Genomic DNA, 15,204 nt, shown 5'->3' with positions numbered 1-15,204 from the left:
TGGGTTTCTGCCAAGTTTCTCAGGATCCACATAAGAGTGAAAACATGGTATCTGTCTTTCTCTGTATGGCTTATTTCACTTAGCATAACACTCTCCAGTTCCATCCATGTTGCTGCAAAGGGCCATATTTCATTCTTTCTCATTGCCACGTAATACTCCATTGTGTATATAAACCACAATTTCTTTATCCATTCATCACTTGATGGACATTTAGGCTCTTTCCATAATTTGGCTATTGTTGAGAGTTGTAGTATCTTATTTTAATCCACCAAATGAGGAAGGTTGGATTATTTATTTATTTATTTATTTATGTTTAATGTTTATTTATTTATTTAGAGAAAGCACAAGCAGGGGAGGGGCAGAGAGAGAGGGAAGCAGAATCCCAAGAAGGCTCTGAGCTGTCTGCACAAAGCCCCGATGCAGGGCTCGAATTCATGAATTGTGGGATCATGACTTGAACCGAAATCAAGAGTTGGATGCTTAACCAACTGAGCCACCCAGGCACCCCCGTAATCCTTACAGTTACTGTAAACAAATGACAGCAGGAAACCTTAGCTTTGTATGAGGTTTGTGAGTGGGATTTAGGGGTTTGTAGACTCTCTCAAAATTGTAGGTAGATAGATATATACATGTGCATTTCTCTGGAAGGAAGTCCATAGTTTTCCATAGATTTCCAAAGAATTCTGTCGCTCCTTAGCAATGATACAACTTCAGTAACAACCACTGAAAGCTGTCTTTAAGCTATGATTCTCAGTGTACTTTGGGTTATAAACCTGTTTTAAAATCTGATAAGAGCTATAAACTTCCAAATTTAAATACAATTTTAGAAGATCTTGGATCCTCCAGAGCCTGTCAGCCTGTCCTGAGATTTCTTGGGCTTCCTACATGGGATTCAAAGATGGCTACCTTTTTAAAAAAAAAAAAAATTTTTTTAATGTTTCATTTATTCTTGAGAAAGAGAGAGAGAGAGAGCGTGGCGTGTGCATGCATGAGTTGGGGAGGAGCAGAGAAAGAAGGAGACACAAAATCTGAAGCAGGCTCCAGGCTCTGAGCTGTCAGCACGGAGCCCAATGCAGGACTCGAACTCACAAGCCGTGAGATAATGACCTGAACCGAAATTGGACACTTTACCGACTGAGCCCCCCAGGAACCCCTAAAGATGGCTACTATTAAGGAAACATATCCTGGGTCATGTTAGGGTTTATTCTCATTATTTTAGAGACTTATAGTTTCCTTTATACACACTCTTATTCTGTATCTTCAGCCTGTTTTTCTGTATGTTTGTAACGTTTCTGTATTTCAGATTTTTATCTTTAATGTATATCATCTTGGGAAGAACTATCCCGATATGTATCTTACTATTATCTCTTGCCCTTTAATATTCTGTTGGCACAATTTTAAAAGTGTTTCTGTTTTTACTTTCTTTGTTAGGAAGGGGGAAAGATCTGTAGTCTAATGTGTGTGTCAATGGTGTCCATGCCAAGTCCAGCACTGTATAGCAGCAGTTATTTTCTCAGTCTTAAACAAAATAGTGGCTAAATATATTAGGGGAGGGTTTTTCCAAATTATGAGTTTTCTACATAAAATCTTTCTGTTAAGAAAAATTACTGGCAGGCACCTGGGTAGCTCAGTTGTTTAAGCATCCCATTTTTTTTTTTTTAATTTTTTTTTCAACGTTTATTTATTTTTGGGACAGAGAGAGACAGAGCATGAACGGGGGAGGGGCAGAGAGAGAGGGAGACACAGAATCGGAAACAGGCTCCAGGCTCTGAGCCATCAGCCCAGAGCCCGACGCGGGGCTCGAACTCACGGACCGCGAGATCGTGACCTGGCTGAAGTCGGACGCTTAACCGACTGCGCCACCCAGGCGCCCCTAAGCATCCCATTTTTGATTTCAGCTCAGGCAGTGATCTCAAGGTTAGTGGGATTGACAGCGCAGAGCCTGCTTGAGATTCTCTCTTTCTCTGCCTCTCTCTCAATACACACAAGCAAGTGTACTCTCTGTCTCTCTCAAAATAAACAAACATTAAAAAAAAAGTTACTACCATATAGTAAATCACATTTTTTTTTTTTTAATTTTGAGAGAGAATGTGTGTGCACATGTGTGAGTGGGGCAGAGGGGCAGAGAGAGAATCTTAAGCAGGCTCTATGCTCAGCACAGAGCCCAGCAGGGGACTTGATCCCACAACCCTGGGATCATGACTGGAGCTGAAATCGGGAGTTGGACACTGAACCGACTGAGCCCATGGTGCCCCAAGAAAAGTTACTTCTAATTTTACTTTTCTTTTTTGGGAGTGGGCTAGGTTTTTCTTTAAGACACATCATTTCTTTAAATTTTTTTTTTTTATTTGAGTGTAGATGAAACACAGTGTTACATGACTGTCAGGTGATTTAGCATCTCTATACATTATGCTGTGTTCACCACAAGTGAAGATACCATCTGTCCCCATACGGTGCTGTTAATTATTGACTCTATTGTCTATGCTGTACCTTTCATTCTATGACTCATTCATCCCATAACTGTAAGCCCAGATCTCCCACTTCCCAACCCCATGTCCCCTTCTCTTCTGGCAACCATCAGTTTGTTCTCTGTATTCGTAGGTCTGATTCTGCTGTTTGTTTGTTTATTCATTTGCTTTTTAGATTCCACATGTAAGTTAAATCACATTCTCTAATGTATTTAACTTAGTGTAGCATCCTCTAGGTTCATTCCTGATGTCACAAATGGCAAGAGCTCATCCTTTTTATGCTGGGTAATATTCCATTGTATATATGTACCACATCTTCTCTATCTGTTCGTTTATCAGTGGACACCTGGATTGCTTCCATATCTTGGCTATTGTCAATAATGATGCAGTAAACAGGAGTGCATATATCTTTTCTTTGGGTAAATACCTGGTAGTAGAATTATTGGATCATATGATATTTTTAGTTTTAGTTTTTTGAGGAACCTCCATACTGTTTTCTACAGTGGCTATACCAATTTATATTTCCACCAGCAGTATAGTAGGGTTCCTTTTCCTCCACCTCCTCGCTAACACGTTATTTCTTGTCTCTTATTTTAGCCATTCTAACAAGTGTAAAGTGATATCTTATTGTGGTTTTGATTTACATATCCCTGATGATTAATGATATTGAGTATCTTTTCATGTGTCTGTTGGCTATCTCTGTGTCTTCTTTGGAAAAATGTGTATTCAGTTCCTCTGCCCATTTTTTAATCAGATTGTTTGTGTGGTTTTTTTTTTTGTTTGTTTGTTTTTTTTGGTGTTTAGTTGTGTAAATTCTTTGCATATTTTGGATATTAACCCTTCATCAGCTATATCATTTGCAAGTATCTTCTCCCATTGAGTCAGTGGCCTTTTTGTTTTGTTGATGGTTCTCTTTGATGTGCAAAAGCTTTTTATTTTAATGTAGTCAAAATAGTTTAATTTTTTATACACTTTTTAAAAGTTTATTTATTTTTGAGAGAGAGTGCATGTGTGAGCATGCATGTGAGTGGGGGAGGGGCAGAGAGAGAGAATCCCAAGCAGGCTCCGTGCTGTCAGTGTGGAGCCTGATGTGGGGTTTGAACTTAGGAACCAGGAGATCATGACCTGAGCCAAAATCAGGAGTCAGACGCTTAACTGACTGAGCCACCCAGGTGCCTCTCCCATTAGTTTATTTTATGAAGAAGCATCCCTTCTTGATAATTACTTCTCTTGCTCTTTAATACTTTACTCTTTGATGGTCTTTAGGATAACTTTTTTACTCTAGAAATATTTTGTTATTGGTACTTAAATTTTAAATATTAAATTATAATTACCATTTATTTTGTTTTGATATAACTAGATTTATCACTGCTAAATGCCATATATCAGATTTTTAGCTGCAATTCATGATAATCTGCCAGTTACATGAAGTTTGTCTTTTTTAAAAAAAAAACGCTTTGGTTTTTTTTTTTCTTCCCTCTCATAATATTCTCCCCTTGTAACACTCCCATTCTGTTTTGATTCTGTCCCCCAAATGGTGATAGTTTCTTTACCTCTTAAAGCATGAAAAAGCTGTGTATTTGAGATTTAGAAAAAAGATACTTCATTTGTCTTTGAGGGCATAATTTTCTTTAAAGAAGAATAGTTTTATTTGACTTCAAGTTTCTTTTGAATAATTTTTTGAAGAAAATAATTTAAATATCAGATTGTATAAATACCAAAATCATGTAAATTTGACTTTCAGTGCAATGCGTGTTTTACTGTCTAAATTACCAAGACCATGGATTGTGGATGAGAAGAAAGATGATGGTTATACTGCCTTGCATCTGGCTGCCCTTAACAATCATGTAGAAGTGGCTGAACTGTTGGTACATCAGGTAGGAAAAGCTGTGCAATAATTTTTAACAATTTGGACCATTACCATTTATGTACTTATTACTTCATCAGCTACCTCTTGGTAGGTTACAGTAAAACCCCATGATGATGCAAATTCAGATATGGTGCGTTTTCATTCTTCTGCCTAACATGGGTTCTTAAATGGAGGGAGGTGGTGTGTATATGTGTGTAAGGGTTGGGGGGGTTCCCTTAGCCCCTTGTATTCCCTCCCACAGTGTTCTGGATTAGTCCAGTGAAATAGGTATCAACGAACAGAGATTTCCCGGAATCACTACCACTGTTGTACAAGGACCAAGAACCATCATGTTGATACCAAAGCTAGTGTGGCCAGTTGCCATCTAGTAACAAGACTGCAGCCAGGATCTGGCGGTTCAGTTCATGACTCCTGCTGGATTCCTGGAAACTGACTGGATAGCAGTACAGGTTCACTTCAGTCATTCCATTCATCTCTGAGATAAGATAATGCTACATTCTTATGGTATTGGATTTTGGGGGAACTTAGTTCGTGTAGTTTTATGATGTTTTAGGTTTTCCAGCAAAACTTTTAAATATCTCAGTCAAGCGTATGTCATATAGAAGCGATGAAGTTACCAAAGAATTACTTACGATCTCTGATTTCAAGGAGCTTACAGGCTACTGAAGAAGATGAAATAGCAGACAAATTTAGCGAATAGTTCATTGTGTATAATTAAGTACCACATCAGAAGATAGACACTGCATGAACTATAGAAGCTAAGATAAAGAAATAGTTGCCATTTTAAGCCTTTATTCTTACTTTTTTGAAGTGTAGTTGGCACTCGGTGTTGCATCTGCTTCAGGTGTATGACGCTGTGGTTTGACAACTTGAATGCTACTTGTTGTGCTGTGCTTACCACAGGCGTAGCTACCATCTGTCACTGTACGGTACTATTACAGAACCATTGACTAGTAAGCCTTGGTTATTAAATATTGAAGTTACTGCCCATAAAAGTATTGTTAATTGGGATAATTTCCTTTTCAATTCAAGATACAGATAACTGACCATTACACTGTCTTGGTAATTGTTGTTTTTTAGTAAGTCTTAAAATCAGTTAGTTAACCCTCCAACTTTGTTCTTCTTTCTTAGAATTACTTTAAGATCTTTTGAATTTCCATATAAATTTTAGAATTGGATTATTTCTATTAGAAAGTCATGGCAATTTGGTTCTGCACATTTTAGAATTATCTTTTTTTTTTAGATTTATCTTTAATTTTTTCATGCTATTGTAAGTTGTTTAAAATTTCAGTCTCTAACTGTATATTGCAAATATACAGAAATACAAGTATTTTCTGTATGTGGACCATATATCCTGCAATTTAGCTTAAATTACCGTAGATCACGAGGGGATTAGAAATTGTGACCACAATGAAATACTGATCACCAATGAAAATGGCTAAAACTAAAAATGCCAACAAAACAAAATGTTGGTTAGGATGTGGAACAGTTAGAATTCACATACATTGCTGGTGTTTTTCAAAGCAGCCACTTTGAAAACAATTTGGCAGTTCTTAATAAAGTTAAACATGTATTCACTATACAACCCAGCAATCCCCCTTTTAGGTATGTACCCAAGAGAACTCAGGACGTATTTCCATGCAAATACTTGTACTAAACATTTGTAGCAGCTTTATTTGTAATAACCTCTAACTGGAACCAAGTCAGATGTTCATCAGCTAGTGTCTAGATAAATGAATTATGGTACATTCATACAACGAATATGGTTAATACTAGGAAAATCTAATGATGGAAAGTTTAGGAAACTTAAAAAGAAAATCCCTCACTTTCTGCATTTATATGAGAACAAGGCATGATAAGAAAACAAGCTAAGATCAAGTTCCTTGTAATTACACTCAGAGAAACATAACTAATAAAAACAAATCAGAAACTCCATCTTCTGGAGTGTCATAGTATTAGTAGAGTTTGAGCTCTACCCAAGCAAGGGCACAGGTGGGTTTCAGAGTTGTAATCAGAGGGCTAAACAGAATGATAAAGTTTATCTTTTGAATCTGTAGCCCTTTGCTTAGTTCCATTTTTAAAATTATTAGTATATAAGACATTGTGTTAGGCAATTTACATGTTATTTTTCTTAATCCTTACGGACGGAAAGAAAATTTTTCTTTCCTGTTTCTTTGGCCGGTCTAATAATTAAACTGACATGAGACATAACCACAGGAGAAAAACATGTTCAATATTGCATACATGGGAGCTCAGATATGAGACTCTCCTAAGTGACCAAAGCAGGCAGCCTTTGTACCTTTTACACAAACAGTTACTTGTGGAGAATTCACAAAGGGGTTTGGGCTTGGGGTAGCAAATAAATAAATGAAGTAACAAAGTTTATTTATATAGTACATTCTTGGCCCTTAATTCCCTAACTCTGACAATAAGGATGCCTTCTACCCTCCAGGGTCAAGGAAGATAGCCTTCACATGGGGAATTTATTTCTTGCTTTCAGGAGACAAAGGAAGGTCTGAGTGTCCTTGTGCTAGCTGTTTAAGTAACCTTAATTCAAAATAATTAGTATGCCAAAGTGGCATTATTTAGGGGCAGCCCACCCTGAACCCCATAATCCCATTGACCCTGTGTAGTAGGTTGTACTGTCACCATGTTAGAAGCAAGGAAATGAGTGTGAGATGGTGGAATGCTTGCTTAAGTTCCTGAAGCTGTAGGTCCCCTGGTGCCAGTAAGTTCTGGACTTTTGCTCCTTTCCTCTGTCCTTGGCATCAGCTGTTCTCATATAGGGCTTTGACTACCCCAGGACTCTGGTAGGGCTTTCTGCTTTCCCTTTAATAAGTATTTTTATATACTAATTAAACATTGTCTTCTCATCCTCAAGTGAAGTTCCTTTTCACTGAATAAGAGCTCAGTTATGCAGCAAGGGTACATGACCTTATTAGGTCATTAGTTTAAATCTAAATCCAATATGACGATTCATTAATAGAACGTTTTAGGAGATACTGTTTACAGTTGAAAGGAGCTAATTGTCTCTATTGCCGTATAATGGAGCTTGAGAAGGAGCTGTGTTTGAGCTCTGTATTGAACTTTGTTATTTAACTGTTCCTGGATGGAGTCACTATAGTAAAAATAATTATTGTAAGCTTGCTTTTCCGCCTCTGAAAGATGCTGCCCCATCTGGTTCTTCCTGTATTACCAGCAACTGTTATGAGAACAGTGTTGCAGTAGCTAGAAGAGAGGAAAGTGGTCAGCAGTGTTTGTGTTATTTATTTCTCATGAAGAGTTATAGTTTTAGTGTTGCTTACGATTGTCAAATGTTGAGTATATAAACTTTGTTTTTCTTGTTCAGGGTAATGCGAACCTCGATATCCAGAATGTGAACCAGCAAACTGCCCTTCACCTTGCTGTTGAACGACAGCACACCCAGATTGTGAGGGTAAAGTATTTACTAACAAGAATCTTACAAGTGTGTTTTACCAGATAGATTTCTAGAAGGTCTTGAAAATGATACATAGATTTTTCAGAAGGCATAGTTAGATGAACAAATTATGAGTTTTGGCTAATACTGGGCAGAGAGTTTTAATTTATAATGGGGAAAATCTTAAAACTGATATTCAAAGTCTGTTATGTAATTTTGTTGCCAGACTATTTTGTTGCCAAAATATTAAATCAGAGAATTTCAAAGTAATATATAAATTAGTTTTTTAAGAAGTACATTCCTGGGGCTCCTGGATAGCTCAGTTGTTTGAGTGTCTGACTCTTGATTTTGGGTACGGTCCTGATCCCAGGGTTGTATAATTGAGAGTGAACTATAATTAAAAACTTAGGCTGGACGTTTGCCACAAATGTATACATATTTGACTAACCTGATATTCCAGACAAAATATTTGAAAGATTGTCAGTTTAAAATTTTTTTGTAGAGCAGTGATTCTTAAAGCTTAGAAGCTGAGCCAGCAGCATCGGCATCACCTGGGACCTTGGTAGAAAATTCTTGGGCTCCTCAGACTGAGTAAATCAGAAACTGCAGGGGTGGGAACTAGCATTCTGTGCTTTAACAAGCCCACCAGGTAATTCTCACGCATGTTCAAATTTGAGAAACACTGTCAGAGAGTGACATCTCATGTAAACTTCTGGGGACAAATTTAAAAAAACCCAAAAAACAAAACACCACCAAAAAATGGCCGTTTGCCAAGACAGGTAAGACCATATGCTTGAGATTGATTATGGTGTTTTTCTAAAACTCTGACAGCATTTGTAGAAAGAATTAGGAAAATCGTTAAAAAGTACCATAAGCAAAGCCTTAACTACAAAGTTATATTTGCTACTTAAAACATCTACTGAACTATATCAATTATGCATTTTATATCAGAGGTTGTAGTTTAGTGAACACTTCACATTTATTATGAAGATTACTTTAAAGATTACTTTAAAAAATAAAATCTGGAAGGAAGAAGGAAGGAGAAAGAAGGAGAAGGCAGAAAGGAAGAAAGGAGAAGGAAGGAAGGAAAGAAAAAGAGAAAAAAAGTCTTCAGTTTCTCCCAGTTATCTTGATGTTGGAGTCTCTGAATTGGTTCTCATTTCTTTCTGTTTTCTCTGATTCAATATATTTGAGTAACCAGAGCTCATCACTATTTGTAAAGGAGACACAGGAGTTTTGAGAGTAGCAAGCGAAAACATAAAAATAATTGGCTTTAGTGGCAAACCCCTTCAGGTAGGTCCAGGGCTCTGTCACTGTTACTTTAGATATGTTGTAATTTCTTGTGGGCCAGAGAGACCTTAGCAAATGAGATGTCTTTCTCTTTTAGCTTTTGGTCCGTGCAGGTGCCAAATTAGATATTCAGGATAAAGATGGGGATACTCCTTTGCACGAAGCTCTGAGGCACCATACCTTGTCTCAGCTACGTCAACTCCAAGATATGCAGGATGTGGGGAAGGTTGATGCTGCATGGGAGCCATCCAAAAACACAGTGAGTAAATTAATCTTTAATTCAGTACTACTGGAAGAATCTTTTTTTTTTTTTTTTGGAAGTATCTTTTAATGCAAGATCTTAAATTTATGGCTAATTTAATCTGATGAAATATTTTTTCAGAACTGCATATGTAGAAATATAGTGTATGAACTAAGCAATAGTTAATTCTAACTACATTGCTTCAAATTCTTAGTGAAAGTTGAAAGTTGTTTGGTTGTTCTTTTTTAACTTTAGCCATTCATGTTGAGTGTGTAGTGCTATGCTGGGATTTTGATTTGCTTTTCCCTAATGACCACTGCCTGATATTGAACATCTTTTCATTTGCTTGTACTTACATATATTTGATGAAGTGTCTGTTCCCATCTTTTGTGCATTCTTTTGTTGAGCTGTTTTGTTACTATTGAGTTTTGAGAGTCTGAATTCAAGTTCCCTATCAGTTTATGGGATTTGCACATATTTCTTCCCGGTCTGTGACTTGTCTTTTCATTCTTTTAATAGTGTTTTTGCAAGAGCAGAAGTTCTTAATTTTGATGAGATCTAATTTATAAATTTTTCTGTCATTGTTTGTGCTTTTTGTGTAGTATCTTATCTGAAAAATCTTTGCCAAACCCAAGGACACTAAGGTTTTCTCCCCTTTTGTACTAGAAGTTTATAACGTTTCAGCTGTTACATTTAGCACTACCATTCATTTTGAGTTAATTTTTATATATAGTGTTAGGTATGGATCAAGGTTCATTTTTTTCCTTGTGGATGTTCCAGTTATTCCACCACCATTTGTTGAAAAGATTGTCTTTTTCTACTGAATTGCCTGCTGTGCGTTTGTCCCAAATCGATAAACCATATTATGTGAAGTCTTTCTAGATCCTGTATTCTGTTCTGTTGATCTGTGTCTTTAGGTATGTAATGCCAACCCTATTGTCTTAATTACTGTAGCTTTATAGTAAACATTCAACTCAGGTAGTATAAGTCTTCCCAACTTTTTTCTTCTTTTTCAAAGTTGTTTGACTTATTCTAAGTCTTTGACCATTCCATATAAACTTTAGAATCATTTTTAAGACTGCAAAGGGGGTCTGAGACCAAAGTGTTGTAGAATTGCCACCTTTCTCTATGTCCATAGCTAAATTCTCTAACCTTTGTGTACCTCCTTTTTCTCATTGTAAAAAGGAGGGAGTGAAATAATTAACTCCATAATAAGGTTGTTACAAAGATTAAATGAGTTAATTCATGGAAAGTGCTAAAAATAGTACTTGGTCTGTTACAGATGCTCTACAGATGTTTGATAACATGTTTGAGTCAGTAGCTCAGATGAAATCAAAACCTGATTAATTGCCTTCTCCTTTTCTTGGCTCACTTCCTTGGTGTTGGTTCTTTTCTCTGTTGTCTCTCCTCTTACTATTTCATGTCAGTTGCTAACAGCTCCAGAGCTAAATTGAGTAGAAAGGAGAGTACTGTTGGAGCGCCTGGGTGGCTCAGTCGGTTAAGTGTCTGACTTCGGCTCAGGTCACCATCTCACGGTTTGTGAGTTCGAGCCCCACGTAGGGCTCTGTGCTGACAGCTCAGAGCCTGGAGCCTGCTTTGGATTCTGTCTCTGTCTCTCTGCCCCTCCCCTACTTGCTCTCTGCCTCTCTCTCAAATATAAAACATAAGAAAAAAATTAAAAAAAAAAAAAGAAATGAGAGTACTGTTTCCTCAATATCTTAAATTTTTTTTTTTCAACGTTTTTATTTTATTTTTGGGACAGAGAGAGACAGAGCATGAACGGGGGAGGGGCAGAGAGAGAGGGAGACACAGAATCGGAAACAGGCTCCAGGCTCCGAGCCATCAGCCCAGAGCCTGACGCGGGGCTCGAACTCACGGACCGCAAGATCGTGACCTGGCTGAAGGCGGACGCTTAACCGACTGCGCCACCCAGGCGCCCCATGTTTCCTCAATATCTTAAATCAGAAGTCCTGGTCTTGAGTTTTATTGACCTTAATTGATCTGATTGGTCATCCCTGAACTAATCACCTAGATGAAGTGGATATCTGACTGGTCTCAGCCTTCTTTGGTCCACCTGTAAAACTAAAGAGTGGATCATTCCTCATACTATATTCCTGAGAAAACTGGAGTGAAGGGGAATGGATGTTAGGACTGCAGCTCATAAATGCCCACCATACTTGTGTAGGCTGTGAGTTCTTTCCAGACATTTTAATATAATTTTTATATAATATACACTCAGACGTGCACACACATTTAGGGGTGAGAACTGATAACAGATTCTTAAGGGGAAAATAATGACTCTTTTCATTTGATTTCAGTTAATAATGGGACTTGGTACCCAGGGGGCGGAGAAGAAGAGTGCAGCATCTATTGCCTGTTTTTTGGCTGCCAATGGTGCTGACCTTAGCATTCGAAATAAGAAAGGTCAATCGCCGCTTGATCTCTGTCCTGATCCAAGCCTCTGCAAAGCACTGGCAAAGTGTCATAAGGAAAAAGTCAGGTTTGTATCATTTCGTGTCATAAAACTTACTGTTCTTTGTAAAGCACCATGTGGTTTCATAATGGAGGACTTGATTACTTGAGACTGTCTTGGTCTTTGCTCATCTTCCTTGTGTTGATGCTTTCTTCCTTAAAAATTTTTCTCCAGACACTGTGTCTCTTACTTAGTATCCTATTCTCTGCATTACTAAATACGATGCTTTATGCATAATAAGTGCTAAGAAACTTTTCTAAACCAGCCTGATCTTCTAGTGCTCCTATACATTAGAGGAATTCATCTATAGGAAGAAGTACTAGTGAAATTGCTGTGATTAATGTTAGATGTATTCAAAATTGTAATAGACTTTTATTTTTTTTAATGTTTATTTATTTTGAGAGAGAGAGAGAGAGCAAGCAAGGGAGGGGCAGAGAGAGAGGGAGACAGAATCCCAAGCAGGCTTCATGCTGTCAGTGCAAAGCCCAGTGTGGGGCTTGAACCCACAAACCATGAGATCATGACCTGAGCGGAAATCAAGAGTTGGACACTTAACTGACTCAGCCACCCAAGTGCCCTGAAATTTTTAATAGACTTAAAAAAAATGTTTATGTATTCTGAGAGAGAGAGAGAGAGGGAGAGAGGGAGAGAGAAAGAGCGCAAATGCAAATGGGGAAGGGGCAGAGAGAGAGAGTGAGAGAATCCTAAGCAGGTTCTGCACTGTCAGTGGAGAGCCCGATGCAGGGCTTGATCTCAAAAACCATGAGATCATGACCTGAGCCGAAATCCAGAGTCAGACACTTAACCAGCTGAGCCACCCAGGTGCTCGGTAGACTTTTATAAGAGAGGCAGTGTACATGCTCACCAGTAGGGTGTATGTCACACAAAGTCTGTAATAATTCTAGCACCTTGTACAGTGCCTGACAGACACTCACTCACTAAGTATCACTGAAGGATTGAAAGAATGAACACATGAAGGAACCGATTCCTGATGGGGTTTTCTCTAAAAATGATTTCACACTTGTCTTTTTTTTTCTAAAAGTAAAATATGTCAGTAATTTTAATTATTTATAACACAATTGCTTTTCTTATTATGAAATATTGTAGACATATAAAGAGGTATGTATATTTTGTTCCTTTTTTTCTCCCAACAATGCTGTGCAGCTATTACTGCCGTTTATACCTGGTTCTGGCCATTCAACATTTTGGTAGTTTTCCCTTAACTTTGTGTTCTCTTGTCTCTCTTTTAATTTGGGTGTGGAGATGAAATGACATCTCTTTGGAATCTATACATTGAGCTGTTAATGGAGAAATTCATATGAGGTATATACATTTCTTTAAGTGTGTCCTTGAGGAACATAAAATTCTATTACAGCAGGACAGAGCATATCTAAAAATATAGATATAAAGCGCTATAATTCCTGCAGTAGTAACTTTAATGCTGGGGTCTAAGATGGAACCAGTGTGTGTGTGTGTGTGTGTGTGTGTGTGTGTGTGTGTGTGTGTGTATGGATGTTCATGAGTTTCTGAAGATTATGATAGAAACAGAGTATCCCTTTTGTATAGCTGTAGTTGGTCATATATATGTATTTCTGTGTCTTGTATCCAATTATTTATAGATGTGTTCTGTCTTTCCATAGTAGAATTTTATGCCCCTTAAGGATACATTTAAAGAAATGTCAAAACAGCAGCTGCAGTGACGTATTTTCCACAGTGCCCTGTCAGTTGTGGACTCTAATGATGCTTCATTCTGTCTGTAGTTAGGATAACTAATGTGGGCTCTAGCTAGAATTTGTGTTTTATTCCTATGCCCTTCTCTGCTGGTTCTTTAGAGGTAACAGATTCTGAGTGAAACTGTTTATGTTAAATTTTTTGTAACTAGTGTTTTTGGTTTCTTTGTTAAAAGAAGATTCACCCTTTTCCATTGGGTGAGCTATTTGTTCAATTTGAAATTTAAATAGTATCAGAAGCCTGTAAAGATGCAGAGATGTATACAAATGGAAAAATATGGTATGCAGTGTTTCATATACAGATGTTAAAGCTTAATTTTTTAATATAAGTAAAGCTGTTTTTATGTATATGAATGATGCTCTAGGTGTTTTAAAAATATTTTAATGAAGTTGTAATATAAATATTCTGATAGGATTGATGAGAAGTATTTTCTTTTATTAGTGGTCAAGTGGGTTCTCGAAGTCCTTCCATGATTAGTAATGATTCTGAAACCTTAGAAGAGTGCATGGTGTGCTCAGATATGAAGAGAGATACTCTTTTTGGCCCATGTGGACATATTGCTACCTGTTCTTTGTGTTCTCCACGAGTCAAGAAATGCCTCATCTGTAAAGAACAAGTTCAGTCAAGGACAAAGGTAATATATTTTTAATACAGTATTTTATTATTTTATGAAGTTCTTTGAGATTATAAATTATGATAAATAAGATTATATGATGCCATATGTCTGTTAAACTTTGTTCTAAGAATGATTTAAATTTGAGGTGCCTGGGTGGCTCAGTAGGTTAAGTGTCTGACTTTGGCTCAGGTTATGATTTCACGGTTCGTGGGTTTGAGCGCTGCATCAGGCTCTGTGCTGACAGCTCAGAGTCTGGAGCCTGCTTTGGATTCTGTGTCTCCCTCTCTCTCTGCCCCTCCTCTGTTCATGCTCCTTCTGTGTCTCAAAAATAAACATTAAAAAAAAAAAGGATGATTTAAATTTAAGAATGTATAATTTATATATTTATGAAGAAAACAATTTTGAGTTTCCTTCTTTGTATATAGAAACTATAGAAGTTAAAAATCAATCTATTTTGCTTTTATAACCTAAAGCTGTACTTAATCCCATTTTTCATTGTAGTTATTATATATTGCACCTTTTTTGAGTACACGGACTCTCTTGCATTCATCTTCATAAAACACCAGTTGTTTGTTTGTTTGTTTGTTTTTTGTAGAATGTCACACATTCTGGATTTGATTGTTTTATCAGAGTGTTGTGTAATTTGTTTCTTTATCCTCTGTGTTTCCTGTAAACTGGAAGTTAGATCTAACAGCTTGATTAGGGTCAGCTTAAACATTTTTGGCAAGAAATTCTCACAGATGGTGGTACTCACTTTGTATTGTGTCCCACCAAGAGGCAAATAAAGTCTGTCTGTCATCTTGCTGTTAGCAAGGGCCAAATTCTGTATCCACTCTGAACTTTTTATCTTGTCTGACTCTACTTTTTGAGAAGTATTACTCGTTTCTAGGTTTCTGGTTTCATTCTTTTTCTGTGTAACTTAGTGCTCTATCATAACTATATTGTCTTACCCATTTTGGTTGTACTGAAATAATTGATTTTCCTTGTTAGTTTTTCCATGTGTGTGTGTTAAAATGAGATTTAAGTTTTTTACAAATGATTTCTCTTAAGGTGAGTAGCTTAAACCAAAAGATCTCTTGGTTTTCTTTGGTTTCATT

General features: G+C 37.1%; 1 protein-coding gene across 1 annotated transcript in view; it reads left to right on the top strand.

Annotated features, from left to right (window-relative positions):
* The window catches only part of MIB1 (MIB E3 ubiquitin protein ligase 1), a 122,697-nt gene that overhangs the window by 90,317 nt on the left and 17,176 nt on the right, over positions 1-15,204 (top strand). The window contains exons 13-17 of the mRNA XM_047086931.1: positions 4,213-4,345; positions 7,688-7,774; positions 9,144-9,305; positions 11,606-11,787; positions 13,933-14,125. Coding sequence (XP_046942887.1) covers positions 4,213-4,345; positions 7,688-7,774; positions 9,144-9,305; positions 11,606-11,787; positions 13,933-14,125 — 757 coding nt within the window. The remainder of the gene's footprint in view (positions 1-4,212; positions 4,346-7,687; positions 7,775-9,143; positions 9,306-11,605; positions 11,788-13,932; positions 14,126-15,204) is intronic.

The sequence above is a fragment of the Lynx rufus genome, unplaced genomic scaffold (assembly GCF_022079265.1).
Source record: "Lynx rufus isolate CCGP_SWC_20201006 ecotype Redwood Valley unplaced genomic scaffold, mLynRuf1.p SCAF_22, whole genome shotgun sequence".
Classification (NCBI taxonomy): Eukaryota; Metazoa; Chordata; class Mammalia; order Carnivora; family Felidae; genus Lynx; species Lynx rufus.
This window is presented reverse-complemented; position numbering and strand designations above follow the sequence as displayed.